Genomic DNA, 27,990 nt, shown 5'->3' with positions numbered 1-27,990 from the left:
CGTACTGTGTACTGGATGGGAATTGCAAAGTCTAAGGTTTAAAAATACTGAGCATGTTGCACACACAAGTAGCTACCTTTTGATAGGAAATTGAATAATTTCTTCTAGGGTTAAAATCTACATTTATGCACAATAGTACTGAGGCATAGAGGAATGGCATGAAGCATGCTTTTTAGAAAGGTTGACTGTGAATAGAGAAGTTGCTACTGTAATACATTCAACAGAGCTGGCCTGCTTTACCTGCATGGGGAAGTGTGTATTTCCTATACCCCATATCATATAGCATTGGCAATAGAGAGTATCCACTTTTTCCTTATGGAGTGGCAAATTAGAATATCCACGATGATTATTCTTTTTTTTTTGTCTGTTGCAGACTGCACAGCGCAAGATCAGGGAAATTGTCCAGCAGGTGAAACAGCAGGAACAGAAACACCCTCAGGGAGCCCTTGCCTCGCAGCGCAGCAAATGAGGCTCCGAGGTGCCGCCAACAACAACTGATGAATGTAGCCCTCCCAACACCTGATGGAATAACGGAATAGGGAGCAAACCAAAGACTTATGTGGAGGCATTGAAGTCTGCCCAAGAGGCTGGGGCTCTGCAGAGGACTTACAGTACACAGGGAGGGGGTGGGCTTCAGCCAGCAGGGTACTGCCTCCCTCGCACCACAGCCTACATGGAGTCTGTCTAACAGTGCAACGCTATCCCTTTAGTTGGACTAACATAGGCGGAAATTTTGCAGACAAACCCATTCAGAATCTTCTGTACATGTGTGTACATACTAGGAGAGCATTTTTTTACCACACAATGCATGGGCTGCTGTACAGGACAGCATTAATATATTTTAGAATTAATATAGCTAACGAAACTAACTCCAGTTTTTAATTTCTTTTTAAAACAATTACATTTTGTTTTTAGAAAAAGCAGGCTTTTCTAGTCTAAAAGGAAAGAAGCTAGTCCACTATGGATTTTCTAACAAAGTAGGATGGAGATGTAGGATTGCCAGCAGCAAAATTTTAAGTGGGAATCAAAAGTGAACAATATTTTTAGGAGTACTTTAGGAAGACCAATGGCAGCTGCCTGCCATCTTGGATTGCCTGTATGTGCCAACAGAAGGGATACCGTCTCGTTAGCAGAGGAATCTCTATGCATTTCTTTCTCCAGCTCATATGATCTTCTCTTTGCTTCACAAATCTCAACCTGGTTTTTGCATACAGTCTCTCTCTCCTTTTGTACCACCAGACAGTGCAGTGCTCTGAGTAAACACATTGTAGAAAAGACACAACATGAACCACCCAGCCACAACTTCCACTTTGCTTATCAGAATGCCAAGCTTCCGTTATATCTAGATTTCCTAAAGAGGAGAAAAATCTCTGTTTACAGGAAAACAGAGCACACTTGGCACATTTTTGCATGCAGGATGTTGCCACCAATACTTTGAGAAGTGGGTTTTAAAAAATGGAAATGATGAGGTTGTTGGCCCAGGGCATGAAAATTGCAACTTTTATTCAAAAAACAAAAAAAATGAACAAACTACCTCAGGTGTTTTCATACCTCAGCACCTTGCTCTTGTGTGTCCCTTTTTGAGATTTTGTATGCCTTGTAAAACTGAGAGTTGGAGCATTTTTTATTTTTTTAATAAAAATGAGTTGGAAATAAATTTAGACAAAGACAGCTGGCAGGTGGAAGAAAGCATCATTCTGCATGATGACTATTCGGTATTATCCTTCTGCTAAAGGAGAGCCAAGGGCCTTGAAACATTTTAATAAAAGCATAGACGTGCAAGAGACATTGGAGCAGAACTCCTGAATTTGATAGGTTACACACCATTAGAGTTTTCTGTGCTAAGAGATGGATGTTTTACTGGTTTCTGTGAACATGCCATTGTACCAACAGACTGCAATGCCAGTTTTCTCTACTTCAAACAGTGTTCTTGGAAAAAAATATATATCCAGCTAACAAGATCCTGAGCCCAGTAGTTTTATTTAATAGCAAGTAAAAAGTATGAAAGTGGGTGGTGTGCAAGCCCTCTTCTCTAGTCCTCTTCATCTGCCAAGACTAGAGGATCATGTGTAGTCTTCAAAGGTCAAGTTGAGGTAATTGTCATACTGATCAGCTTGGAAAGCATAGTTCAGTCGTTCCATCTTTGTATTTCACACAACTGAACTTTTACCAAAGGAGCTATGGCTCAAAACTGTGGCAGTAGGACTGAACCAAGGAGAGATGGTATCTAAACAGCTGCAAGATATTGTGCTTTCATAATTCCTATGAGTGGACTTTAGGCATCCCTCTAGAAAGGCTTTACAGCTGCTAAACAAGTATTTCACAGAGAGGCTAACCTCTTACAGGATTAACAGATTCTGTAGCATACTAGCTACATGTATATGTGCAGACTAATAGATCACACTGCTATGAGTATAACTTCTAGTGTCAGCTTCTAAGGCAATCTTAAGTTTCTTGCGAGAATACTCCACGTACCCTATGAAAATGGATAGACATTTGGCTCATGCTATTTTCACAAGCACATAGGCTAATGGGTATTTGCAGACAGTGCTTCTCAGACACAATGTAAGTCAGATATCTTGTAAATATTTATACTTGAAAGCTGTAGGACAGGTAACAGCCTCAGGCATGAACTAAGTAGGTTTTGGGGGAAGAATAAAAGATTACTTGGCTACATGGAGAGAATACTGACCTATCTTACAGGGGTTTTGTATTACTGAGAATGTAGGTGAAGCACATGGTGCACTTTTACAGTGCTGTCTAAGTACTGAAGCTTGAAATTCAGCAAGAAACAGAGTCTAACATGTTTAAGCATAAGCCAATACTAACCCTACGCTAGCCCTGTGCCAGAGAAGGACTAAAAGCAATTCCTACTCATTTAACCTTGCCCAAACTGTTGCTCCTTTACCTTCTAGTACAGAATAATCAAAATCTCATCTGATTTTGGTCATGTGGCTGTTTAGCAGCAACCAAGTTGTACAGTGTCACACAATCCCTTTTCTCCACTATATTGTGGAACAAGCACAGGATACTCTAAAGCTTCATGCTTTATGTAGGACTTCATACTGTCACACCTGGATGAGGAAGCAACCCACCACAGTAAAGTACAGATGTCATAATCATGCATGATCTTACACACAGGACTACTCAAAATAACAGCTGCTGTAACTGGCAATTGCAATGCTATTTGCAAAATGTACTGCAGTAAATTTATAGAGCCTTAAAAGTTATTAGACTCCCAGGAGGATGCTCAAAGCACAGAATGAGAACCTTCCTGAATGTTATTATTATTAACAGTATTTATATACCGCTTTTCAACTAAAATTTCACAAAGTGGTTTACAGAGAAAAATCAAATAACTAAATGGCTCCCTGTCCCAAAAGGGCTCACAATCTAAAAAGATGCAAATGAATACCAGCAGATAGCCACTGGAACAGACAGTGCTGGGGTGAGGTAGGCCAGTTACTCTCCCCCTGCTAAAAAAAGGAGCACCCACTTGAAAAAGTGCCTCTTACCCAATTAGCAGGTGTCATCCTGAATGTTGACCCTGGTGGTAGTCCCTGGTGGTAGTCTACCCACTGCAAATTACTCCCACTTTGACAACATCATTCCTTTAACACCCCCCCCCCCCAAAAAAGGCTTGTTTTTTCTGCTACAAACATGGCTATGAAAGTTGTTTAAAGATGCAGGGTTCATCTTTTACCAAGATCTGAACTCAGTCCCTGATTCATTAATACTCAGATACCAACTCCTATGAGCATCCTTTCTTAAACAGAATCCAACACTTGCTTTGTCCTTCACTTTTGCTCTTCTACCCTCAGGTAACTTCCTACCTTAGGAAGATTTCTTGCCAGAATTCAAAAGTTAGTAGCTTTGTCACTGCCAATCTGATGCATAATGCACTCATAAAAATTACCATTAACCATTTCCTTTATATGAGCAAAAAAGTACATAGGTGGCCAACATTACCCAAGAAACCAATCTGATTTCTTAGTGAACCCCAGATAAGTTCCAGTAGTTTAGTCCTACTACTTTCATTTCTCCACCCCAGCCACACCATTTCTTTATGCTAGAAAAGTGGTGTAAAGGACTGTTGACCATCTATCTTTCAAATGTAAATAATATGAATATACCTTTGAGCCACCTAACTACAGCAGGGCTCCAAACCTTGGCCTGGGGGCCAGATTCAGGGTTTGAAAACACACACACACACACACCATGAGCAGTGCTTACAGTTCTGCCACATCACTCATTTTCAAGTGGATCACAGCACAGGAACACTGGGCAGTCAAATCTGCTCAGACATCCTGCTACACAACTTGCTGGGATGCTAGGTAATAGACATGACTGCCCAGAGCATTCCCATGCATCAATAAGCCTGGAAAATGAGCAGTGAGATGCAGATTTGCAAGCATCGGCTGGGATGGGGAAGGTTTTGCCTGGACAAAGCAGTCTCCAGTTTGGAGACTGCTGCTCTACAGGATACAATCACACATATTTCTGTTTACAGGACAGGTGATGAACAGTGAATATTGAACACATACTGACTTCACTGTCAAGTACAACTACATTTCTTTGACACTCATTTGTAAACCCCACAAAATGTGGCATAATCAGTTATTTCCCCAAACACACAACATTCCCTCTGTAACTAGGTGAAGGTTTAAGAAGCATGCTGTAATTCTCAGGTAGGGAATTACTGGAGTGCCCTCATCCATCTAATTGTACTAGATATTTGATAATTCATTTGAAGGAGTATTTGAATTTTGACCTCTCAATGATTACCTTTATTCCTTTCCAAGTTCATGCATTACCACCTCAAAACTTACCCAATTTAGCTCCCATTGATTCACTCACATGAGTTGAAACCAAGTTTACTAGATAAATATATTTTCCCATATTTTAGTTCAAGCAAATCAGAATTATAACACTTATTTAAATACAGGAATTCAAATAAATAGCATCATACAATATATAATCCTTTAAATAACACAAACCCCATTCTAGGGTCTCTACTATGGATTTGTTACAAATCAACACAAAGTGTATCTTTTCCAAATCACTACAAATCCAGTTTTACAAAAAATAGAAGTCCTCCACCCTCCAGTGATAGAAAATAGCTTGTTCAGAGGATAGGGAACATGCTACAGGCTCACATGTTTTATACAATTTCTTTCTCCAGTCCCGAGTTGCTTTATCCATAGTTTGCCCAATTCAGATGTCACAACCACCTATGGTTGGAGCAACTCGGAAAGGGAGGAGGGAACAGGTGCATGGCACATTTCTGGAGTCAGTCTTTTGAAGCCATAGGTAGTATGTAGCCCTTGTAGCGATAATATGTACTTTCCATCTGGTTATGGTCACTGCGATCATTCAATACTGAATGTCATATCACAGTCATTGCCAGCCTTTTCCTAATCTGATATAAAGTTACTGTGCTGAATTCTTTTAACCTATACTTTATCCTTTTGGAGGGAGTTTCAGGTCAGAAGCAAAACCAGTTACTTGCTATCAACAATGCCTTCTAAATCTCTCTCCTATCTGAAATGGAGACCAGACTTTGCCTTCTGAGAGATACAAGTAGTAGGACCACCAATTCAGAAGCGACTGTATGAACACACATCTCAAGAGATCCAGTGTCAAAGCAGCTGATGATGAAGTATCTCCCACACCATCCTTTTGCGGAAATAAGGCATGTGATGCTGCAAAGAGAAAAATGCACTGAGTTTTCCAAGGTATAATTTTAAGCAGAATTTCCCTTTTGTTCAAGTGTCAGTATTCAAACCTCTGCCACTATATTAGTGTTTCTCCCCTGGCCCCTCACCACTAAAGATTATTACGAAGAAATATTTGCTAGCCAATATGTCTTGGGCAGGGATTTCCGAAACGTTTCCCATCACCTTAGGAAGGAAAGAAGTTATGACATTCCCTTCAAAATGCAGCCGAGGTATGCATGTGTCATTTTGTGATTTACTTTGCTACATAAACTGCTTTGTAAACTATTTTGTTGAAAAGCAATATATAAGTATGCCACAAAGAAGGCCCACTACAATATTAGCCAAGATCAATCTCACAGCAGAAGGAAAGGATTTTCCTAAAGTGTTCCAGTTAACTCACCTGTCTAAATGCAATGGGTTTATCTCTGGAAATGAAGTCTGCGTATTTACAAGCAAACATTCCGCAGTCACTGCCATTCAACTGCTGTGGAATTTCCTAGAATTGAGGGAGGAACAGAAAGGTGCAAAGATCCATTAGTGTCTTGATTTGTTCTAAAACTGCAGATTACAGAGCTAAATGAAGCTGTAATACAGCCAACCTATAGCTGATCTCCAAACCCAACAGAGGAAAAAGTGTTTGAAAAAGCCTATTTGTCATTTCCCATCTATATGAACACGTTTTCTTTAGAGAAAACCTTAAAACACAGCTGCCTAATTCAAGGTGGAAAACATTCCAGAACGGACATACTAAGAAATCTATATGACCATAGATTTTGAAAGGTTCTGCCACAGTAACCTTATTCAAAATAGTTTGAATTCCACTTTAAATTAAAAGAAAGCAAGTTTATGCTGCAAGGGTTCTAATGCTATTTGTTTTCTATTCCTATTTAAGTGGCAAACGCAGCATCCAACAAATCTAATAGTGCATCCAAAAATAAATACTTTATAAACCATACATAGTGAAGCAGACATGGAACAAAACTATAAAATCCAGAAGCTGGCCATACACACATGTGGTTTAACACTGTAAAGTGTCCAGGATGAAGCGTTAATGTGCAGGTTTCGCTTGGTTTTGCTTTCCTCTTGCAGATATTGCCTGTTCAATAAAGCCATAAAATTCATCAGTCAAGGTACATCAGTTGAGATTTTCCCCAACAGAGTTATCACTACACAGAATGTAGTAAAATTCAAACAACAAGTAAAATCCTCTACACCAAATATCTTTTCAATATTAATTGAAGGGGAAGATAAAATAGAAACTTCACTAACAGAAGCAATTATCTAATTAACTTATTCAAAAATAGTTTGAGGACTGCTTCATGCAAGACATTGCAGTCGAGCAATAGCAAAACAGTTAACCTAATGAAAGCTCTGTCAGTAATATCCAACTTGCCTTGAGAACCATGTTGTTTCAGTTGATAACTCATTTTGAATTATTATTATTATTATTAAAAAGATTTCTACCACACCTTTCCTCCGCTGAAAGCAGATGCTAAACTAAATTAATTGTTTGTCTAAAGCCTAAGTAAAGACTCTAGTTGTACAGCAGTTTTCTATCAGTTTTGTACAAGAGTTACCTACAGTGAAGAATATCTGAGATGTTAAAAGATATCTTCAATTATACTAATGAGCAATTTAAAAGTTGGAGTGGTGTTAAGACGGTCAGTTGTATTTAGTCATTTGTTAGCAACCAAAGAAAGCTTGACAGCTTCAACTAGATGCTTTATGCAATAATTAGAATGAACCTTCTAGCAGAGAAACCTTCTTTCTTAGTAAAGAAGAAAAGTCATTTACTTCTTAGCAAATAGCTGCCATTAAGCACCTACTTACAGCAATCTCTTACAGATCCTGTACCCATTTTGTCCCATGGAGTCAAAATATTTGATGGTCTCTCTCCTTATGTCTACAACCTGTTATCAAAAGACAGATGATACTTAAACATACACAGTTCACTATTGCATGTTTATCACCTTCCAAAATGCAGACAGTTAAAGTGGACTCACCACCAATCCCCAATGTACCCTGACATGAATGGGTACCAAGAGCATATCATATTGAAACAAATCCACTCCTTTGGTCCATCTTCTGACAGCTTTATAACCTTCTGAATTTAGTTTGGGGTAGAAGAATGTACTGAAAGCATAAAGAACTGGAAGTCCTGGCCTTTTATTTCTCTCCACCAGAAGATTCATATAGAAGTTAATGATCTACAGATACACACACAAGTAGTAGATTAGAACAGTGGTGCTCAAAAGTGGTGTGTCATGACCCACCAATGGAACAAAAAAATAGGTGATTTTCCCCTAAGGAGAGTGATCCAGGAATGGGTGCCCCAGCAACATCACAGCTATCGCAACACCACAGGCACCCAGAGTCTTGCCACCCTGCCTAAGGAGGTCTGCCAGCCTTGGAGAGGGTCTGGGAGGCCAGCAGCCTTCTTTGTGGATCTCCTGCAAGCTTCTTTTCACTCCGATCTGCTGGTTGGAGCAACCACCGCTAAACTGGAAGTTGCTCCTACCAGCAGATCAGAGCAAAACGAAGCCTGGGGGAGACCTGCAGAGGCGGATGACACAGCAGAGGAAAGGGCACGCCTAAAGGTGCTCACAACTCCCAAAGCTGTGAGCACCTCCCAAAGTAAGAAGACAGTCATCACCCCTTAGAACATTCGCCAGTGTCAGCAAATAACTATATTAGAAGCATTTCATAGCCTGTCTCCAAATTTAGGTTCCAGCTGGAATGCAATAGATTATTATGGGATATCATCTCTGCTTATTGTGGTTTTGAAGCTTTGACTTTTTATCTGTTACAAGCATCATTTCCTCATGTCATGTGACTTTGTCCATGATCTTACTGGTCCCAGACAGCCAAGCATGGTTTCTGTCACAACCTCAGAGACAGAGAACAGAATTCTGCTTCACAAGAAAGTCTCATCTATTACAAGCAAATGGGCAATAAGTAACAATCCATAATGTTTAGCTCTTTGTTCTTAGAACAACATATTATTATAAAGTGAATGACGTGCTTCAGAAGTATAGATTTCTCTGCCAAAACACATAAAGAGTCTCTACCAACTCAGGCATTGCATAAACATACATAAGGAGATTTTGTGCCCCAAATCATCTAGCTTACAGCTATTTCTATAGCAAATAAACTCTTATCTACACCTGTAATTGACAGAGGACTGGAGATGTCAGGAATGATGATTCTAGCAAACAGGTTTCAGATAATATCAAGAACGTCTATTTACCACATCATTGAGCCACTGCTGGTTTCTTAGAGTCTGAATATCTCCACGTGTGATCTTCAGTTTGAAGGCATGAGTTAGTACTTCCTCCTCTTGACCATGGCTCAGGGCATTTTCTATCTCTCTCTCCATATCCTGAAAGGAACAAATTTTATACTATGAGCTGCACAAGCAAAGAGCAGGAAGCAGAACTAAACTTTCCTATAGAGAGGAAGAATCATGACATCTCAGCAAAATCCTTCAGATGGTAAAAGGGACCTAAAGGATGGTCACACAGATTTGTGTCCCAAGTACCTTAACTCAAATGGTACCTCTGTAAGGTCAGGAAGGCACTCTGTTGTCTTGTCCAAGCTCAAACACTTCTGTTCTTCAGTAGCAGCTAGACAGTGTCTTTTGTGTGACAGCGCCTTCTGATCCAGGCTTAACCTAAGTGACACCTCCTCCGATAGGTCAATTGTCAAGGGATGCCTTGCACTCTATTGAGAGAAAGCACATCACTGTAAAAAGCATCCTGGAAACTGGACTTCCTCTCATGACATTTGTTCAAGAGACAGGGTATTCAAAATTCACCCTTCCCCTTCCATTAGAATTCTAGTACTATCACTCCTGCCATCTCCAAGACTCTACCAGTAACTGGCATAGGATAAAAAATATCAGCCAAAATAGGACCTCACACCACCTGTCAGCAGCCCTAATATACTCAGAAGACTGACTACATAGGTTTGCAGAAATACATATTTACATAGGACCACGCAAAAGCTCTCAATAGAGATATATAGGATTGTCAAGCACTCAGAGCTTGTGCACAGAATTAAGAAAGGAAAAAAATTGGTGCAGGTGGTTGGGGAAGAGACTGGTAGGAAGGGGATGAGATGTCTGAAATAGCATATATCAATGCACATAACTTTGCTATTCCTGTCAATTATACAGCAAAAATGGATGAAAAAAAGCCACTGTAGCATAGCCTAGGGCAGTGGTTCTCAAACTCCTACAAGGGAGTTGGGAGCACTGTTAAGTGTGTGCAGGGGAGGTGCTATGGCAGCAATGCGATCCCCAGGATCATGCTGCTGCCATAGCCCCTTCCCGCCCCTTAAAGAGGCAGAGACAACTGCTTCCCTGGCTGGTGGGTTACAACCTATCAGTTTAGGAAGCACTGCTCTACGGCTTTCTAAAGATCACTCGACTTTTTTAATTTGTAAGGCTGTCTTTTGTCAACTGAAGACTCCCACGTAGCCCCCTGCAGTTTAGCAATACAGCAGAGAGGAAAAACCCAAAACATACATGCTATAAAAAGGCAGCATCAGCACTTGGACTAAGTTTCAGAGAGGGAGGGCAAAGTTGGTACTTCTTATCCTACACCAGGTTCTGTAGCTTTTTCCTACTGATGGCAAAAAACTTGCCCCATATGAATTACCATTAGCGTGGGAGAGGATAACTGAAGTTTGGGAAACAAACACAAGCTACTATCAAGAGCCCCCCTCCCACCTCTTTGCAAACTTCAGAATGCAGTTTCTGCTTTCTATTCTCCAGTCCTGAAGGCACATATCTAAACACTTTCATTTTGGCAACTCCCTTTCTTCTCTGCTTCTATCGGATATTCTTTTTTATTCTGCTCTCTCTGAAGGGGTGGGGGCTTGGTTAACATGGCTTCATTCTGGGTCTTCCTTTTCTATTTGAAAAGAAAATATTAGATGTCCTTGGTGTATTTAAGTTTATTTAAATTTTAAATTTTAATTTATTAATTTATTTTTCCAGTCTTTGACAAGATATATGATGAGGCCCTTGTGCCAAAAAGTGCCCCTGTTCTATCCCATACAGCCTGATCTTGTCTGCTTGCTGTGAAGGAAGTGCTACTGTATTTGATGGCGTTTATGTCTAAACAATGCTTCTGAACAACAGCGGAACAGGACTCCTATTGAAACATGATAAAGCCTTAAGTTTCAGTAACTGACAATTCAAGGAATAGGAAAGGAGGGAGACTTACAATGCAATTTGGGCCATGATTACTACAAAATAAGGTACATGGAGTCCAACAGAACTTGCTCTCAGGGAGGTGTGCATGTGTTCAATGTGAATCCCAACTTGTCTAATTCTAGTTTTAAGCAAGCAAGGTGTCAGCAACTACATATATCAGCTTTAAACACAATTTGAGCTGCTCACTCATCCATGGCAGACAGCAGTACTATTAAACAAATTACTGAAGCCACTAGCGCGCTTGTGATGAAGACAAACAGTTATGCAAGACAACCAGTCAGGACAAAATACCTACACAGACTGCTATAACTTGCTGGTCCCAACTGAAATACACTATTGTAAGTGATGGACAACTACTTCCATTTCCAAGGATACCAGAATCCTACAATTGTACTTTTATATCATGTTGCAGAGACGAATGCTCAACTACAGTTCTATGGACTTCAAGAACTCCACTTCTGTGGAGTTTAAGAATTCAAGCCCTCAGGCTGCTTATCTTGATGTCAACACAAAATAAAAATAAAAACATTCAGACAGGACACTTCTGCAGACAAAGAAGCTGCCACTTTAGTTACTGATGCACAGAACAATACTTCTTGTACTTCTGCTACAAGAAGAATATAAATCTGCTACAGCACTTGTCCATTTTGCTTGCTGGAAATAAAGAGGTTCTCAGCATACTACCAAATCTGCAGAGCAAAGGCATGAAAACTGCTCACTGGAGATGTCAACCATGCTAGGTGAGTTACATTCTTAAACATAAAAAAAAGGAATAGAAAAGAATACTGGGCTAGAGCAGGTAGGTTCAAGTGAGGTGTGTGTCTGTGTCACTCTCATCCAAACACATGTCTACAAAGGACGACAATATAATGGTTGCAATGAAAGTCAAATCCTGCAATTCACAGAATGATTGCTGCCATGCAAAAAAACATCCCTGACGCAAAACCAAATTCCAATTAAGCACTGTAGTCTCTTTTCATCACTGCACTGCCCAAGTTTCAAACCCACAAAACTGGAGTTAGCATAGTCACTGATCAATACAGTGGCCAGATCCCTCCCAAAGAAGGTCTCATCTGTGAAGCCCTCACAGACAGAGTCCCACTATAACCCAGCAACTTGCAACTTTTGGAAGTTAGAATGTAGGGTTCAGAGCAGAGGACTGTCATCCAAGATGGCACTCCCACGTTTATAAAGATTCAGAAACGGACTTGCATAAAAATAAAGGCGGAACATCAAACTGCAACACAAGAACCCAAACCTAAAATTTTTGACCTGCAAACATCCCCTTCTTCCTCCTCCACCACCACCCTTGTGTACTAGTCCTTTATACTGTCTCTTTGTAATGGATTTTAATTATTGAAATTAAATTTAAAATGATTGATTGCTGTAAATACATCTGAGCCAATTTTCACTTTAAAAATGGGTTATAAAGTATTAAATAAATTTTGTAAAGGAAAGTACAGAACTTCCTTTCAGAACCATACTATTTCTCCAAAAAGACTCACCTCTTTTTTCTGTAACGTTTCAGGTTCTGAAGATCTTTCTGCTACTATTACTGAGCTGATAGAAACAAAAATAAACATGATTTATAGCGAAAAGCAAGGATGCTGCTAAGGCAGAGAGAAGCACTCACTCTCCTGCCCCCTCCCACTCCAATCAGAAAAAAATCTCATTGGCACTTCTATTCTGGCTGCTACATTTCTATGACACCATTAAGTATTAAGAGAAAAGTAATATTAATATAAATACAGAACTGCTCACATACATACAGAGCAGGCATTCAAATGTACTCTAGCATCAGTAGTCAGCCAATCTATTTAAAAGTTGATTGCCCTCAATGATTTGTACTTACCTGTTTACATCTCTTCTAGTATACAAGGGATCGAAATTTCTGATACCTTTGAGAAGAGAAAGTATGTAAAGAACACAATAACTCAGCTAATTTTATAAATGCCACAGCAGGCAACATATTTAGCAAAAAATCTGAAAATGTTTGCTGTCACACCCATTTCATATGTACAATATTAATACTTACCATTCCTCTGTGTCTCAGATGAAGGGACATCTATTTCCACATAGTGACCAGCCTTTAATGACCCAGGTGCATAACCCTGGATACTTAGTTCAGAACATTTAAAAAGAGAATGAACATAGAAAAAATTACACTTCCAGTTAAGAAAAACACAACTCCCAAGTTTTAGCTATACAGCAACTAGGTACTGAACCAATTCTGTCTATATGAAACACAGCATCTTAATATAGTTATATAACCCAAAAATTGATGCAAGCTTGCTGGACAGGAGTTCCGAAAAGATGGGCACTGGCTGCCTGTGAGTGCTGCCTTTTCTTTTCAAACCCTCTACTGGTTGTTTTGCTTACTAGAACTGGCAGTTGCCTTGCTTTACTACAATTAGTAATGAACTTTTCCTTGTAAAGGGTGGATCTCCCAAAAAAAAAGGCCTGCAGGACATATCTGTCCCCCCCAACACTTTTGGGGAACACATTACCTTTTGCTCTCTAGAGCAAGGGTGTCAAACGTGTTTTATACAGTGAGCCAAAATTCGCATTTGTTGTGCCTGCTGGAAGCAAGAAGTGACATCAAGCAGGAAGTGATGTCATTAAGCAAGTGATGATCAGAAATAAGAATTTTATTTTTGCCTAGGACTGCATTAGTTGCAAGTGACAGAGGAGAAAATATGTAAACCTTGATCATTCATAAAGTAACTATAAATGCCTCAAAGGGACCTCGAAGAGCAAATGCTACTCTTTGATGTATGATGCAACAATATGGTTGCAATATGGTTAGAGAAACTTACTTCCCAGTGAGTTTACAGTAGAGCAGTGTTTCTCAAAATGTCTGGTGCTGTAGAATGGCAATCCCCCCCCCCAATGTGCATGAGAATAGCAATTTTTTCCCTGATGTGCGTGGGAATGGCTATCATTCTATCAGCCCAATCCTATGCTTCCTTCCTCTGCTGATGCAGTGGTGCCAAGAAGGCTTGCACGGCATCCGGGGCGGGGGGGGGGCAGGAGGTTTGGAAGAAATAAGAAAAAATATCTCCCCTTACCTCCCTATAAGCCCCTTGACTGTCAATGGATCTCCTAGGACCTGCGTCAACTGTTTAGGAGCGAAAGGGGGCGTGTCTGAAGCTACTGGAGGAGATGGGATCCGGTGCAATTTGCCCATGCCAGTTAAAAAGCTTCCACGGGCCATATCTGGCCTACAGATCTTATGTTTGACACCCCTACTCTAGAATCTTCTTTACTCCCTTCTGAAAGACAATGCAGAGCCACTTCATTGCAGGTCTTTTCTAGGTCTTTATAAGGACATACCTGGATTGCTTTGTTATGTTGCAAGAGGAATGATTTTTTGGGCTTTTTTCTTTTTCTTGCTCCAGAAGCTGTTTGTATTTTTCTCTCTCTTCTCTCTGAACTCCCTGGGGTGGGGATGAATATCATAAAGCTATTCCCCATTAAAAAGGTAAATTCAGACTTACTGCACACTTCAACTAGTCTAAAAGAACACTTCTAGTATGCAAGTGACCTCCCCCCTCTCACAACCCCAGGGCTGTACTGTTGTTCCTGATCTACAGATAGCAAAATTGGGAACTTGACAACAAACACAGTGACTAATGCTGACAGCCACATCATGTTCTCTCCTACTCCACTGGCTTAAATTGAAGTTTCTGATTGCTTTAAAGCAGGAGTGTCCAAACATTTTGGCAGAAGGGCTACACCACTGTCGGGGGCTGAGAAAAAAGAATCAATTTACATTTCAAATATGAATAAATTTACATAAGTTTACATAAATGAATATATTAGAGATGGCACTTATATGAACAAATGAGGGTCTTGCAAATAGGTGCACCAAGGGGTGTGCCGGGTTCTTCTCGGGCAGAGTTTTTGGGACACTGAGACCCTCTAGGCTTAACTCTATCCCTTGCAGGCACTGAGCTCTTTCTCTAATTAAAGCTTCAATCCTCAAGTTACTAGACCTCAATGAGCGCTTGGTAGCTTCCTGAACGGCTAGGCAGGATTCTGAACCTTTGTCCCCAACAGACAATAAAACAACTTGGTAAAAGAGATTTTAGTTTAAAGTACATAAGGTTACATAAAGTTACAGTAAGGCAGCAAATGCTAGAGGCATAAACATCTAGGAAACATATCAGCAATAAAATAATAAAGCTAGCTGGCTATCTCTATTAATACCTATCTCTCACCTGGGTCAGTTACTCTTGCAGTTCTCTTAGCTCCAGGCTACCTGTGAGGCCAGATGCCCATAGTGGACAATGGAGCTGACAGCATGCAGGATGTTGCACCCAAAAACTCTGCCCAAGAAACTCGGCATGCCCCTTGGGGCACTCATTATTATACTTTTTATGCTAATAGTACTGGAGTGACTTCATACTTATTTAGACTGTCCAATCAGAAACTTTTGAGGACAGAACCTTCTCGGAATGGGTCTGGTTGCTAGCCCTCCTAGTTCTTACCCCTCCCAACTGGAGATCCATAACTGCATTCCATTCCGCTTGATCAGGCGCCCCTCAGTTTACTGAGGTGTTAAACATTCCAATGGGTTGTAATTCTTGTTGTTTGTTTATTCATGTTCCTGCAGCTAGGAACTGCTAGCCAATTCTCCGTTACTGACTTAGTTTGGTTCAGGCTTCACATGCTAACCTAGGCCTAAACTGTACATATTCATGACACTGCTTTAAAGCATGTAGTAGAAATGAGTAGCCAGTATCCATACTAACTGCAAAAAGGCACCTTTTAAAGTGGTATCATATTTAGGAGAGTAAGAGCAACTGTTCCTCTTCACCCCAGCATGGTGTCTTTACTGGTCTCTCTTCTGCCTTTGGGGACAGGGAACCATTTAGTGATTTGATTTGCTATTTAAAGCACTTCGTGAGCTATTTTTTGTAAACAGAGGTATATAAATATAAAGAGGTATATAAATAACAAACAACCAAAGACAACATCCCAGTAATCAAGGTGCAAAATACAATAATAGGTTCATGTTTAAGCTGTAGAAAGGACTTTTAGTATTACAGAAGCAATACTTCTGCCCACCCTTGTTCAAGATAAGCCAGTGGACCATGAATGATTTCAGTAGGACCACCTAGTGGAATTCCTGCAAAGAATGTCGATGATGTAAACTTTGAACTACACAAATAATTTAAGTCATAACTAATCTGTGATGCATGATCATAAAGTATAAGTATACAAGATCATAAAGTTATAAAATATTCATGCACTTTATAAATTTAAACACACATCAGGAGACTAATGAAGATTCTAAAAATGCAAATAAAGAGACTAAAGCCAGCCCAGACCTAATCTAAAAAGATTTAGTAATGAAGCATACAGAAAGGATAACCAGCAGGTTCACAAGTTGGTGTCACCCTGTGCAGTCATGGTGTCACCCCCATGGACCTTTGGGAATGCAAGGTGGGGCCCCCACAAGTGGTGCAAAATTCTGATGCAGAGGCAACATGTGAAAGCAGCAATGGCCTCCAAGAATTGCATGGCAAAGCCAAGGCAAAAATACAAAGAAAGAGGGCCCAGCCAAAAGCCAAGTGTCACTGGCCAAGGCTTGTGAATGGCTGCCCTGTGGTCACTCAAATGGCAGCAACGAGTGGATGCAGTACTACTCAGATGGTGATAGTATGTCAGTCCCAAATGCAGGAACTGAATGCAGGTCCCAAACTAGCAAAGAACAAAGGAAACTAAAGGTCATTTTGGTGACACCCCCCATCCACACCCCCTTGGTGACACCAAGTGCGATCCACACCCCCTGCACTGCCCCAGTGACACCACTGAGGATAACAAACAATCTTTTACTACATATCCAAATGACAAGCAGGTAATAATATCGCTAACAGAATCATAGTTTCAGTGAAAGGGATCACTTTCAAAGTAATCCAACCCTTCTGTCAGAAAACAGAGCCATCCATCACTCTCATTCCACTTCCTTCCATCAGTGCAAGCTAAATTCCAGGGAACCAAAAACAGGGAGATGATGGTTGTGGAGCAAATCTCTCTGGAGGACTCAAGCAACTGAATCAAAAGAACCAATGCAGTGCATGCACATGCAGCAGTCAGTGACCAAAGACATCAAAATTCACCAAAACATAATTTTTCTCTCCATTGAAAGTATAAAATGTTCAATAAAAGTATCAAATCATGTCTCCAAGTAGGGAAATAAACTGGCAGTCACTTTTGTAAAATCACTTGAACTGGCAAAAGGAGTCTTGGTTCAGAGCATACATTAGTTCTGCCCATTAAGTAAAATTAGTGGACAACCTGCTGACTCCACAAATCTATCTGTCAAAGGGTGGCTTGAGTAGTAAAGACCACTTGCCTGGAATGAATGATTATTCAGCAAGTGGATAACTGCAAGGCTGATACAAATACTGTATACAACACCAAGTAACGTTCCACAGGCCTATAAAAACAGTCCTATTGCATACAACTGGAAGTGGGCTCTGATTAATTACAGGACTGTTACCTCCAGGTAACATAACCATAAAACAGGAGGTATTAACAGTCAATTTTAAAGCTGATGGAATTGAGTTATGCCACCCTTAAAGGCCTTAATCCTTAATACTGATTGGACGCCTTCATATTAATTTTGCTTGAAATAAACATTATCGCCTTTGAAACATGCAGCATACTTCAGGTATTCTGTAGTCACAAGGCAGTTCATAAGTAGGTTCAGAATGTAAAATGTTATATGCAACTGGACTTGCCTCTTCCACCGTACACTGAGGTTTCCTTAGACACCTTGCAGTATCTAGGGTGGGAACATTTAACAAATGCCTGTGAGTAGCACACCTCCATGGCAGCAAGTCCTCTGGAAGAGAATGTTGACTTTTCTTGCTGTTCTTATTGACCTTACAGTCATGCCTGGTGAGGAGGATAAAGACAAGCATCATTAAACATACTACTGAAACCTATAAGCTCTGGATACCATAAGACAAAAGACTATTCTGGAAAGTGTACATTTGTAGATTCCTGAATGCACCCTGTTCTCTTCTGTATTTTGGTTTACAGACAATGATCCAGACAAGCAATACAATGCACATACATAACCACTATTACAAAGCACGCTTCTAAAATGTGCCACTTACAGTCTCCCTCAGACCTCACATACACCCCTTTGGCTCTATCAAAATTCCTATAATCTCATAAGCTGTCCAGCCTAGGGTTTCTTTTATGAAGATTAGCATGAATCTTAAGTAACAGATTAGCTACTCATTTAGTCTGACTGCCTAGAAGATCTCCCAAAAAAGCAGGTCCAATTATATGTAGTGAAGAAGAGCAATGTCTAGAGTGGCTTGTTTGTGTATTAACTCCTCAATTCTAAAGCTACAATCCTCTCTGGTTCTTTTCCAAGATTCTTATGATCCAGTACTCACCACCAAACTATTCCCTTACCACTTCCTTCTACAAAGGAAGTGTTATGCAAAGAGCAGGGCCATGTAGGCTACACACTGGATATGTTTTGTCTCTCTTCACTATCGTTAAAGATTCAACAACTCTAATACCAAAAAAGAAAACGATTGCATTTGGTGCAAAGAGGGGAAAAAAATATGAGATAGGAAGACAGAACGGGGAGGGAGGACAGCAATAATCTACATAGCAATTTAAGAAGGCTTCTCTGAGCACATTTCTGTATCACTAGGGTTCCAAGGAGTAAATAATGTATAAAAACCACACTGAGAAATGCTACAGAGGGAACAGTGATAATATTTTCAAGGAAGGCCTTATTCCCAATTATAATTGGGTTAACTTTTACGGTGGCAGATTACAAAAAAAAAAAAAAGATTTTACCTCAGGCAGGTCATAACTCTGCGACAGGTAGGTACCATCTCTTCATTTGGATGCCTACTGTTACCACAGGAGGATTTCTTATCTATGGAAAAAAGACAATATCCCATCTTGCAAGGAAAACATCAGCAGATGTATTCGCAGATAATCACAACAGATACACAATAAGCAGAACAGAAGTATATGAGGCAAGAAAGAACAAACTGGAAAAGCTCAGCAGAGTACACAGCTCACACAGTGCTACAGAGAAAATATAACACCTAAGGCATAAGTATTTCATCTAACTCATGAGTATTTCACAACAAGTGGAAGAATGATTACCACATATGAATACTAAAAACCTGTAAATGACAAAGCACATGCTCCAATATTTTGAATATTTGTCCTTTGCTGCCTCAATTAACCTTAAATGTATATGTACATGATTACATTAAAGGAGGTAATGTGCTAAACAGAACAAATAGATCAGAAATCTAGTCAAGATACATCAAACTTACCCAACTCAAGAATCTGCATTCCAGAGACAGGTTCCATCTGCTTGTCATCCAGAATATCAGAAGCATCTGAAAAAAACTTTAAAAAGCATATGTGTCTTGCTCAAGTATTCCAGTCAAATCAGATGTACAGAATCAATACTGTTGCCCCAATGCCCCTATTCAATTCACGACACTCACAAATTACTGCGCTTCTCATTAAAACCTCGGTGCCAAATCCTTATTCTGTCATTTTATGCTACCAATAGCCAGGGCATGAAATTTGGGTCTGCCTACACAAGGTTCTTAAGCATTACACTTGCTTGACTTAAGATGCATGTCAACAGGCTTAGATAAATGAGGTTGCAGTTTCTATATACAGAGCTGGTACAATAAAACTTTATAAGAGGCAGAACAATCCTATACCACTCACCTAATATTCCTGGTTAATTTTTAATCTTTCAGTCACCTACATAAATGCACAGATCTCAGATCACCACATCCACACCCAGAGTAACTGATGGTTACTGTGAAATAACTTCCCACAGCTGGAAGGCAAGAGGAACTTTTTCAAGTGGTGTTCCTCATATAGAGCAGGGGAGAGTAACTGTCCCCATTCACCCCAGTTCAGTGTCTATTCTAGTGGTTGTTTTCTGGTGGTGTTCTTCATCTTTTTAGATTGTGAGCCCTTTTGGGACAGGGAGCCATTTAATTATTCGACTTTGCCTGTAAACCGCTTTGTAGACTTCTTTGTTGAGAAGCAGTATATAAACAAGCAAGCAAACATTCAGATTCAATTATTTCCAGAATGCATCCAATTTGCTTGGAAGTATAAAACATGTAGTAATACAGTAAAAGCTCACTTACCCACTTTGTTAATTAGCACAAATTACTGACCAGCAACTTCACTCATCTGAAGTGATAGGCAAAGATGCCAACTAATCAAGTCCACTGGTTAACAAAGATGCCTGGCCAGCTCCCTCCAACACATCAGGTAGGGTTTGCTTCTGTGATGCTGTTCCACCTTTGTTCTTTCCTGCTTAGGGCCTTATAGGAACAAAAACTTTCCAACTCCATCAGGGCCCTGCTTAGGATATAGAGCCCCTTTTCCTAGGGGACTCCTGTGAGCCTGTCTGGTACGTGAGGGAAGGGAATGGTAGGGGCACTGTTAAATAAAAAGCTTTTTTAACTAGCTTATCTGGTTGACTGGCAACCCCATTCCCCATAGCTGCTAGTGAACAAAGATTTACTAACTGAACTATAGAACACAGAGGAAAGTTTGCTTTCCCACTGAAGAGTGGGAAAATTGCTCCTTTTCTCAATTGCTCCTTTTCTCACTGTCCAATACTAAGTATTTCTCATGAACTTTCACTCATTTAGCACTATACTTATATATTATATTTATTTGCAGAAAAACTCCTTCACCCGAGAAGGGAAAGAAGGACATAAATACACAGGGGAAGGCACCTGTGAGGCAATGCATGAGAGAAAAGTCTACTTCTAAGAGCCTTCTCTCAATTGGATTCAACAGTTCTGCCATTCCACAGAAAACAGGATAGTGGTCCTGCTGAATGTACGCATCAAAATTATGTTTATCTTCTCAGAACACACTCAAACCTCGTCTGTTGCTTCTTTATGATGATCTCCAATTAGACGATGTGTAGCTGTCTGCAGAGATGGTAGTTTAATCAGAGTGGCAATCCCTTGTGTCAATGTACCAAAAATACCTAGGGAAAATTAAATGTTCCATCAGCCTGCAAAATTTGACAATCTAAGGAAAACCCATATTCTGAAACTCAGGTAGTACGATTGTTTATTCTCAGCACAGTACAACTGCACACAGCATTCAAATGATATATGATGACTGCCACACTTCACTAAAAATTAGGTTCCTTCACTAAATATTGTTGTCCAAATTAAAAAAAAAAAAAAACACAATTCCCAAACACTAGCATTAGAAGTTGGCTAATTTTATGCCTAAGAGGCACAAGGAAATGTTCTAATATATTAGGATATCTCCATTTATACTAGAGAAACAAATTAGAGAAGAGAGTGATAACAAGAGTTGGTCACCCTCTTCTTGCATAAACAAAGTGGAACGGACAGGGGGGACGGGACAAGACGATGTCCGAAAGCCAATAAACTAAGAGAACCAAGACATCAAGCCTTTTTAAAGGCAGAGGTTGCTTGACGTTTCCAGCTGAATGATTCAAGAGCAGTATTTGTTCCCATACAACATATTTGCAGAGTGTTGTTCTGGACGAAACTTTGAACATGAGGCCTTTAAACACAGAATCCTGGTTATTAGGCAATGCTGCCTATGGGCACAGAGTCCTTCAGAAGATCATCATATGATTTTAGAATTGGGTTAGCTTTCCATGGGACTACAGTTTTTAATAAGTAACTCTTCCAGTATGTTCCACTGATCATACCAGGAGAAGCAAAGATTTCAGCTTACTTGACTAATCAGCAGAAAGGCATTTTGTCTCACTCCTTTCAATCTAAGGTTTCAAAATCATTTTATTTTCTCTCTGTACCATTCTGTCTGTTCCAAGGCCATGTTGTTCCAAAGCAGGGCACCCCTTCCCATGGTTGAGGTATGATAAATGGTGCTTTCTACTGTTTTAAGTATTTGAATAACTTTATTGCATGTCCTGGCCAAAGTGAGGTTGCAGAAATTAGATTTCCATGTTTGCATAATGTTAACTACCAGTAGGCATGTAGGTGCTAATGAACAAAGCATTACAAACTTGTTATGAAAGGGCAGTGAGAGAGATGTATTTAAAAATCTACATGGTTATATTGCAAGCTCTCAAAAACAGAGCCAATGCCGTCATTAGGCCAGTTAGGCAACTGTCTTGGGCACAGACCTCAGAGAGGTGCAGTACAGACCTTTGAGGGGCACAGTTTTATACAGATCAGTTTTTTTTAAACCAACGTAAAAATTCCACTAACAGTTAATATTTTTTATGTCAAGATAAATACCACAACATGCATACAAAGTGAGCATGCACTTAATTTTTAATCTTCAAGTCACATTTTGGGGTGGGATTTTGGTAGTTAGCTTTGCCTAGGGCACAATGGCTGGACACTGGCCCTGCTCAAAAGCAAAACTCTGATTCAAAACATATAGTCAGCTATCCAAAGTGTAAACTCTTAACCATATGAAAATTGATTGAAAAGACATTACCAAGTTTTTGCCTTTTTGCTTGCTCCTCATCGGGATCATCTACACGTGACTGAGTACTGTGAAAAGAAGAGGGTACTCTATTAAGAAACGCCACATTGAACATACTCTGAAGATAGACACTGCCTGCTCTAACCTGTTTCCAAGAGTACCTCTTCTCAGCCTCTGTGAACACTGTATTGCTAACCATTAGTTCATGTGCATGCGTGCATACGTAAGTTTCCACCAGACAGCATTAGACACTACCACACATTGCATGAATGTAATAGTCATACAGTTTGTAGTATCTTGTGGCAAAAGTGATAGGTACATATGCATATTTGCTACCACTAAAAAAAATTATATATCTCTCACAGAAATTAAATTCCATATTGTACTCAGAATCCATATCAGCCTTCTTTTCTATAAAGAAGCATTTTTAGAAGCCTAATTGGCAGTGTAATCTCATACTTTCAGAACTTATTCAAAACTAACTACTATTGTGCTCAACTTACTCCCAAGAGAGCATTGTATAGGAGTTCAGCATAAGTGTCATTGACAAGTTATGCAAGCAGCACAAATGATTTCCAAGAATACTTAAACTGAGGAAAAGGTTGCAGAGAGGAATTAGGATATTAAAAAGTTATGCATTCTTAGAGTGGCAGCTACTCATCTAGCTTGCAGGTGAGCAGAAGGGGAAGTTTTCAATTGGTAATACTGGGCTTTCATTTAACCTCATGGGCTACTGAGTAAGCATGAAGTTCCTCCCCAAAAGCATTCCAGACACGAGCTAGATTTCATCATCACCTTTACTGCAGGATGGCAGAAGAGAGCAGAACCACATTTAATAGTAAAAGGCTAAACTGTTTGATGCACCTAGACACAGAAGCCAAGGGCACTAAAAATACCCATAACACCTTATTTCATAACACATTTTAACCAGGACCAGTCAATGTTTACTATTCCAACATGAGGAGTTTGTTTTAGGACTAATTTTATACAGGCTCCATCAAGCAAACTAAGACTGTCTACTGAGTTGAACAATCTTATTTGAGTTGTTCAATAATTTTTACAAACTGGGTATTTTAGCATTTCAAAGTTTAGATTAGATTTGTGTTACTGCACAACTGCCTATTAGACATCTCAGGTATTTTGTAGGAAAGCAGGGTAAAAATTTAATAAATAAACCTTGCTTATACGTACGTAGGGCTGGGCCCTGTCCTTTTCATACCCCTCTGTCCAATTTGTGTGGAGGCCAGTTAGCTGGGGGCATATAACAAAGCTGAAAAAAAGTCAAATGTTCATCTGTTAATTGCAGAGAGCTTGATACTGCAGGCCTGCAGTTCTTACCCATGACTGCATTATATGTTCTCAAATACCCTTAAGTCAATGGTTCCCAAACTATGAGCCATGGCTCCCCAGGGAGCTGCAGAAACCAGTCAGGAGAAAAAACATTGCCCTATACAATGTATAGGATAGTAGCCCTAATGGGAAGCTGCAGACAATGGCCCAGTATGTCAAGGGAGCTGCCAGTTGAAAGCATTTGGGAACCACTGTCCTAGGCAGTCTTAACCTTTCTTTGAGTGCCTTACAACACTCCCCAAACAGTTTCAGAATTTTTTTTTTTTGCTTCAGCAAGATCTTTCAAGTAGCTTCATTCCTCTTCTGTTTTCAATGAAAGAGGAATGGGATGAGGAAGTATCTATTCCAGAACTGTTCCCAACCTGAAGAGCTTCCTTTTTCAGAGTGTCACACATAGAGGTACATACTCTTTTAGCAAGCATTATTCACTAGTATAGTGCTTGGCATTAAATTACAGCAAGTCAAACACAGAAGAACTCAGGAATACCTTGACATTATTTCCACTGAACTTGGTCCTCATGAAGGAAAAGTAAGAAACATATCCCTGCTACATACACGCATTTATGAATAAGTCATAAATTAGTATACAATGCTTCTCCCTCCACTCTGGGATGTGAGCAAAGCTCTTTAGCACCCCACCAATAAGATGTTAGGACTGGTCTCCTTCATACAAGACATTTCCCACAGCAGCACACTTTTTTAATATTACAAAACTGCAGTGCTTAGAAAGACCAAGATTTAAGACTACACATGCAAAGGGGGGAAAGTGTGTACACAAAGATACACTGTTTAAACCTATACTTACACTTTTGGAGCATGGTTTTAATTAAGGGTGTAACGGTTTTTTGAAAACTAATCTAATCGGGAATATCTATTTGTTTTTCTGCTCTCAGAATGACTGCCATCACAGGTGCACCCAGTTAAAGGGCATGACAGTAAAGATGCTGCACAAACTTCTATGGAGTACAAGCCAGACTCCCTCATTCAGTACAGATGATTATCAGTGACGCAAGACTTCTCCATTTTCTTTCTGTATACTATACAACAATACTACAGATTTCTATGCTTTCCTAGGCTTCTTACTCAACCATACTGAGATAGTTTCATCACACTTACAGGAGATGTGACTTAACACATTTATACAGGAACAAAATTTCCTTTGTCCACAGTTTGAAGAAAAATAAAAAGGAAAAATATACACTTTCCTAACAGTTCTATTAATGAATCTCTCATAATAGATCTATGTAACAGATTCCTACACACATGGTGTAATATGGCAACAGAGAAGCCACCCCTTTTCCATGTGCACTGACAGATTTCCACACAAGCCAAAGACCCTTCATTAAATTATCCCATACCTTCACTGCAACATTATCACAACTATGAACTCTGAACAAGGATACAGCTGTATGGTACTTGCTTCTCAATCAAATACATACATGCAGCATGAACACTCTCTGCAGCACAAACAAAAGGCAGCTTCAACCAACACTGTCCCTCTGTATGTACACACAGCTGAAAAGAGTAATTACATGATCATCACCAAACTGCTGAATCTACACTGCAGGTTTACTGCTATCAGTACTGCCCCAAGGAAAGAAGAGCCTGGTCAACTCTGACATCTGGAGCTAGGTTCAGTACTAAATGTGCCACTGCCATTCTATAAGACTTCAGAGAGAGGAAAACAGCCCAGAGGAAAAAGAAGTCAGCAGATACAATGTTGTATTTGTAGCAACAATCCCAATACATCTCAACTGCAAAGCTGTAGGGTGGAACCCTGACAGACACAGTAAGTAGACCAGCATTTCTTAATGTTTATCCTCTGCCATACCACTTTGTGTGGTCCACTTATTGGAAGTATCACTGGAAGTAACAGGTAATGATGTCATTGATAGTTACTTCTTGATTGGGGGCCAGATGCAACGCAACAAACACCATTAAGAGGTTCAGGGCAGGCAGGAGGGCTTTTGTGAGCACCTGAAAAGCATACACTGGAGCTCTGCCCACTGACTGTTGCTTGTTGCATTGCATTGCTGGTCTAGCTGCCAGGAGGCAGGGATCTGAAGGTCCAGCATGCAACACCAGACACAACCTCGAGTACCATTGGTGGTACAAGTCCAGATTGGGGGCCAGACACAATGCCACAGACAGGAAGGGGCGCTCAGGGCAGACAAGGAGAGCTTTTTTGAGCAAATGAAAAGCATACACTAGAGCAGGGGTCTCCAAACCCTGGCCCAGGGGCCAGATGCAACCCGCAGCCAGCCTCTATCCAGCTCACAGTCAGCCTCTGATCCCCTGAGAGCCTATGGCCCAGTTGACCAAACAAAACCAGAGTTGTGCTTGTGGGGTGGGGGAATGGGGGTCCATTTAAGTGTGTGCTTTATTTCTGGGCTGTGTTCATTCTTGGAGAAGTCCTGGACATTTGAGCCCATTCATTTATTCATTCATCTAAGTTCCATCTCTAATGTGTTTATTTAAATTTTATATTTAATTCTTTTTTCCGGCCCTTGACACTGTTCCAGATATTTTGATGTGGCACTTCAGTCAAAAAGTTTAGAGATCCCTGCACTAGAGCAGGGCCTAGGAGAGGAGGGTAAAGCGGGTAATTTGTACCTGGGCCCAGGGTCAAAAAGAGGGCACAGGAGCCAAAGGACAGGGCCCAGAAATTTCCTGGGATCTTATATTTTCCAATCTCACCCAGACTCACTGTCCACCTGGGATGCTGGGTCCGCAGATGCTGCTGCTACCGAAAGCCATATGTGCTGGACAGGGAATGCATACATGACACTCCTTAACACAGTGTCAAATCTTGGAGGAAACTGGCCTGCTACAGTAGCCTGTGGATCAACAGTTGCGCTTTGGCTTATGGTGGGGCTACAGCTCTGCAGAAGCAAGTTTTGGTGCACACAGGACACTTTCCATTCTAGTGTGAGCTTAAATATGATGATGCTAATTTCCTGCATTGATTTTCTATATTTAAAAATTTTTAGACCGACTTAGGAGAGTGTTTGGTTTTCCATATAACTGTATCTAGCTGCTGATGCTGCACAAGTGGGCAGACCTGGGGTCCAAAGACTTTTCCAGCTATTGCCACCCTACCCCTGCCCTGTTCTGCCCCCCCTTGTCACCACCCTCTCCTTCTCTGTTTCATCCCCTTCCTTCCCCCTTTGGCAGGGCTTTTCAAACTGGGGCATCGTGACGCCCCAGCCTGCGGGCCCTGGCCCCTGCCCCCTTAAGGGGCAGGGGCAGCCTGGAGGCAGGGAGGAGGCAGCCGCTCGGTCCCCAGGATCGTGCTGCTCAGGGGGGCTGCAGGGGCTTGGGTACACATACCCAAGCCCCTGCAGCCTCCCGGGGATGTGGGGAGCCCAGCGCGACCTGCAGCAGGGCTCCCTGCAGCAGTGAAAGTAGATGCTGATTACTCCACAGGTTGCGACAGGCTCCCCGCACCCCCTGGGAGGCTGCAGGGGCTTGGGTACATGTACCCAAGGGGATTGCACCGCTGCTGCCTCCCCCCTCCCACCCACACAAGAAGTGGCTCTCAAACTCTCCCTTTGGGAAGGGGTCCCAACAAGACTTTGTACCCCCTGCCAAAATTCCTCTCGGAGGTGCTGCACTAGAGTGCTGCCCACCAAACTCAGCCTCCATCAAACTGAGTCTCCTACCATTGCTCCTTGCATTGCATTGCTGGTCTGGCTGCCAGGAGGCAGGACCTGGGGGTCCAGCATGTACCACCAGGCACCACCTCAAGTACCACCAGTGGTACAAGTACCACAGGTTGAGAAACACTGCAGCGGACAGCGACCCACTCCGACCCACACAGGTTTCAAACAACCCACTGCCAGAAACCCAAACCCCCAAAGTCCCTGGGGGGGGAGGCCGGGAAGAACCATTTCCGGCTCCCCATTTGAGCCACGCCATGCAGGGAGGGAGAAGGCGGCGCGCAGGGCTGCGGGGCTTGCCCACCCCGGGGCGACGTCGCCGGCAAGTCTGGGCCGAAGCGGCCCCGCAGGCCCACGCCGAGACCGGGGGAGAGACCAGCCCGGCCGCCCTGAGCGGGCGCCCCCTCCCCGGCTGACCTGGGGTGCGCCCTCTTCCGCGGCCTCGGGGGCGCCGGCTCCGCGTCCCGGCGCCAAGCAGAAGGCGGAAGGAGCCAGGAGCGCAGCGCCTCGGTCAGCCATCTGTACATAGGCCTCCGCCACAAGGGCCGCGCAGGAAGCGCGTCAG

At 41.3% G+C, this 27,990-nt stretch overlaps 2 protein-coding genes across 3 annotated transcripts in view; one reads left to right on the top strand and one right to left on the bottom strand.

The window, feature by feature from the left end:
* The window catches only part of IGF2BP2 (insulin like growth factor 2 mRNA binding protein 2), an 80,761-nt gene extending 77,331 nt beyond the window's left edge, over nt 1–3,430 (top strand). For both annotated transcript variants that reach the window (XM_066621915.1, XM_066621914.1), the window contains one exon: nt 374–3,430. In XM_066621915.1, coding sequence (XP_066478012.1) covers nt 374–469 — 96 coding nt within the window. In that variant the 3' untranslated portion in view covers nt 470–3,430. The remainder of the gene's footprint in view (nt 1–373) is intronic.
* Nucleotides 13–27,974, bottom strand: SENP2 (SUMO specific peptidase 2). The gene is made up of 17 exons (XM_066621917.1): nt 27,843–27,974; nt 22,429–22,484; nt 20,856–20,965; nt 19,263–19,338; nt 18,769–18,850; nt 17,685–17,841; nt 14,269–14,372; nt 12,971–13,053; nt 12,788–12,833; nt 12,441–12,495; nt 9,273–9,437; nt 8,965–9,096; nt 7,721–7,924; nt 7,548–7,627; nt 6,729–6,813; nt 6,118–6,213; nt 13–5,702 (listed from the first exon to the last, which is right to left on the bottom strand). The coding sequence occupies exons 1-17, from the start codon at nt 27,950–27,952 to the stop codon at nt 5,640–5,642; spliced, it is 1,704 nt and encodes a 567-aa protein (XP_066478014.1). The 5' UTR covers nt 27,953–27,974; the 3' UTR covers nt 13–5,639.
* Nucleotides 27,975–27,990: the final 16 nt, after the last annotated feature.

This window comes from Tiliqua scincoides, chromosome 3, assembly GCF_035046505.1.
Source record: "Tiliqua scincoides isolate rTilSci1 chromosome 3, rTilSci1.hap2, whole genome shotgun sequence".
In the NCBI taxonomy this organism is placed as follows: domain Eukaryota; kingdom Metazoa; phylum Chordata; class Lepidosauria; order Squamata; family Scincidae; genus Tiliqua; species Tiliqua scincoides.
This window is presented reverse-complemented; position numbering and strand designations above follow the sequence as displayed.

Bases quoted from the DNA above. Each gene is read 5' to 3' on its own strand.
- SENP2 (XM_066621917.1), bottom strand. From the start codon at position 27,952: ATGTACAGATGGCTGACCGAGGCGCTGCGCTCCTGGCTCCTTCCGCCT. The intron at 20,966-22,428 runs GTAATGTCTTTT...AATTTTCCCTAG, and splicing joins AGCAAAAAGGCAAAAACTTG to GTATTTTTGGTACATTGACA. The intron at 6,814-7,547 runs GTAAGTAGGTGC...TTTATTGAACAG, and splicing joins AGGATCTGTAAGAGATTGCT to GCAATATCTGCAAGAGGAAA.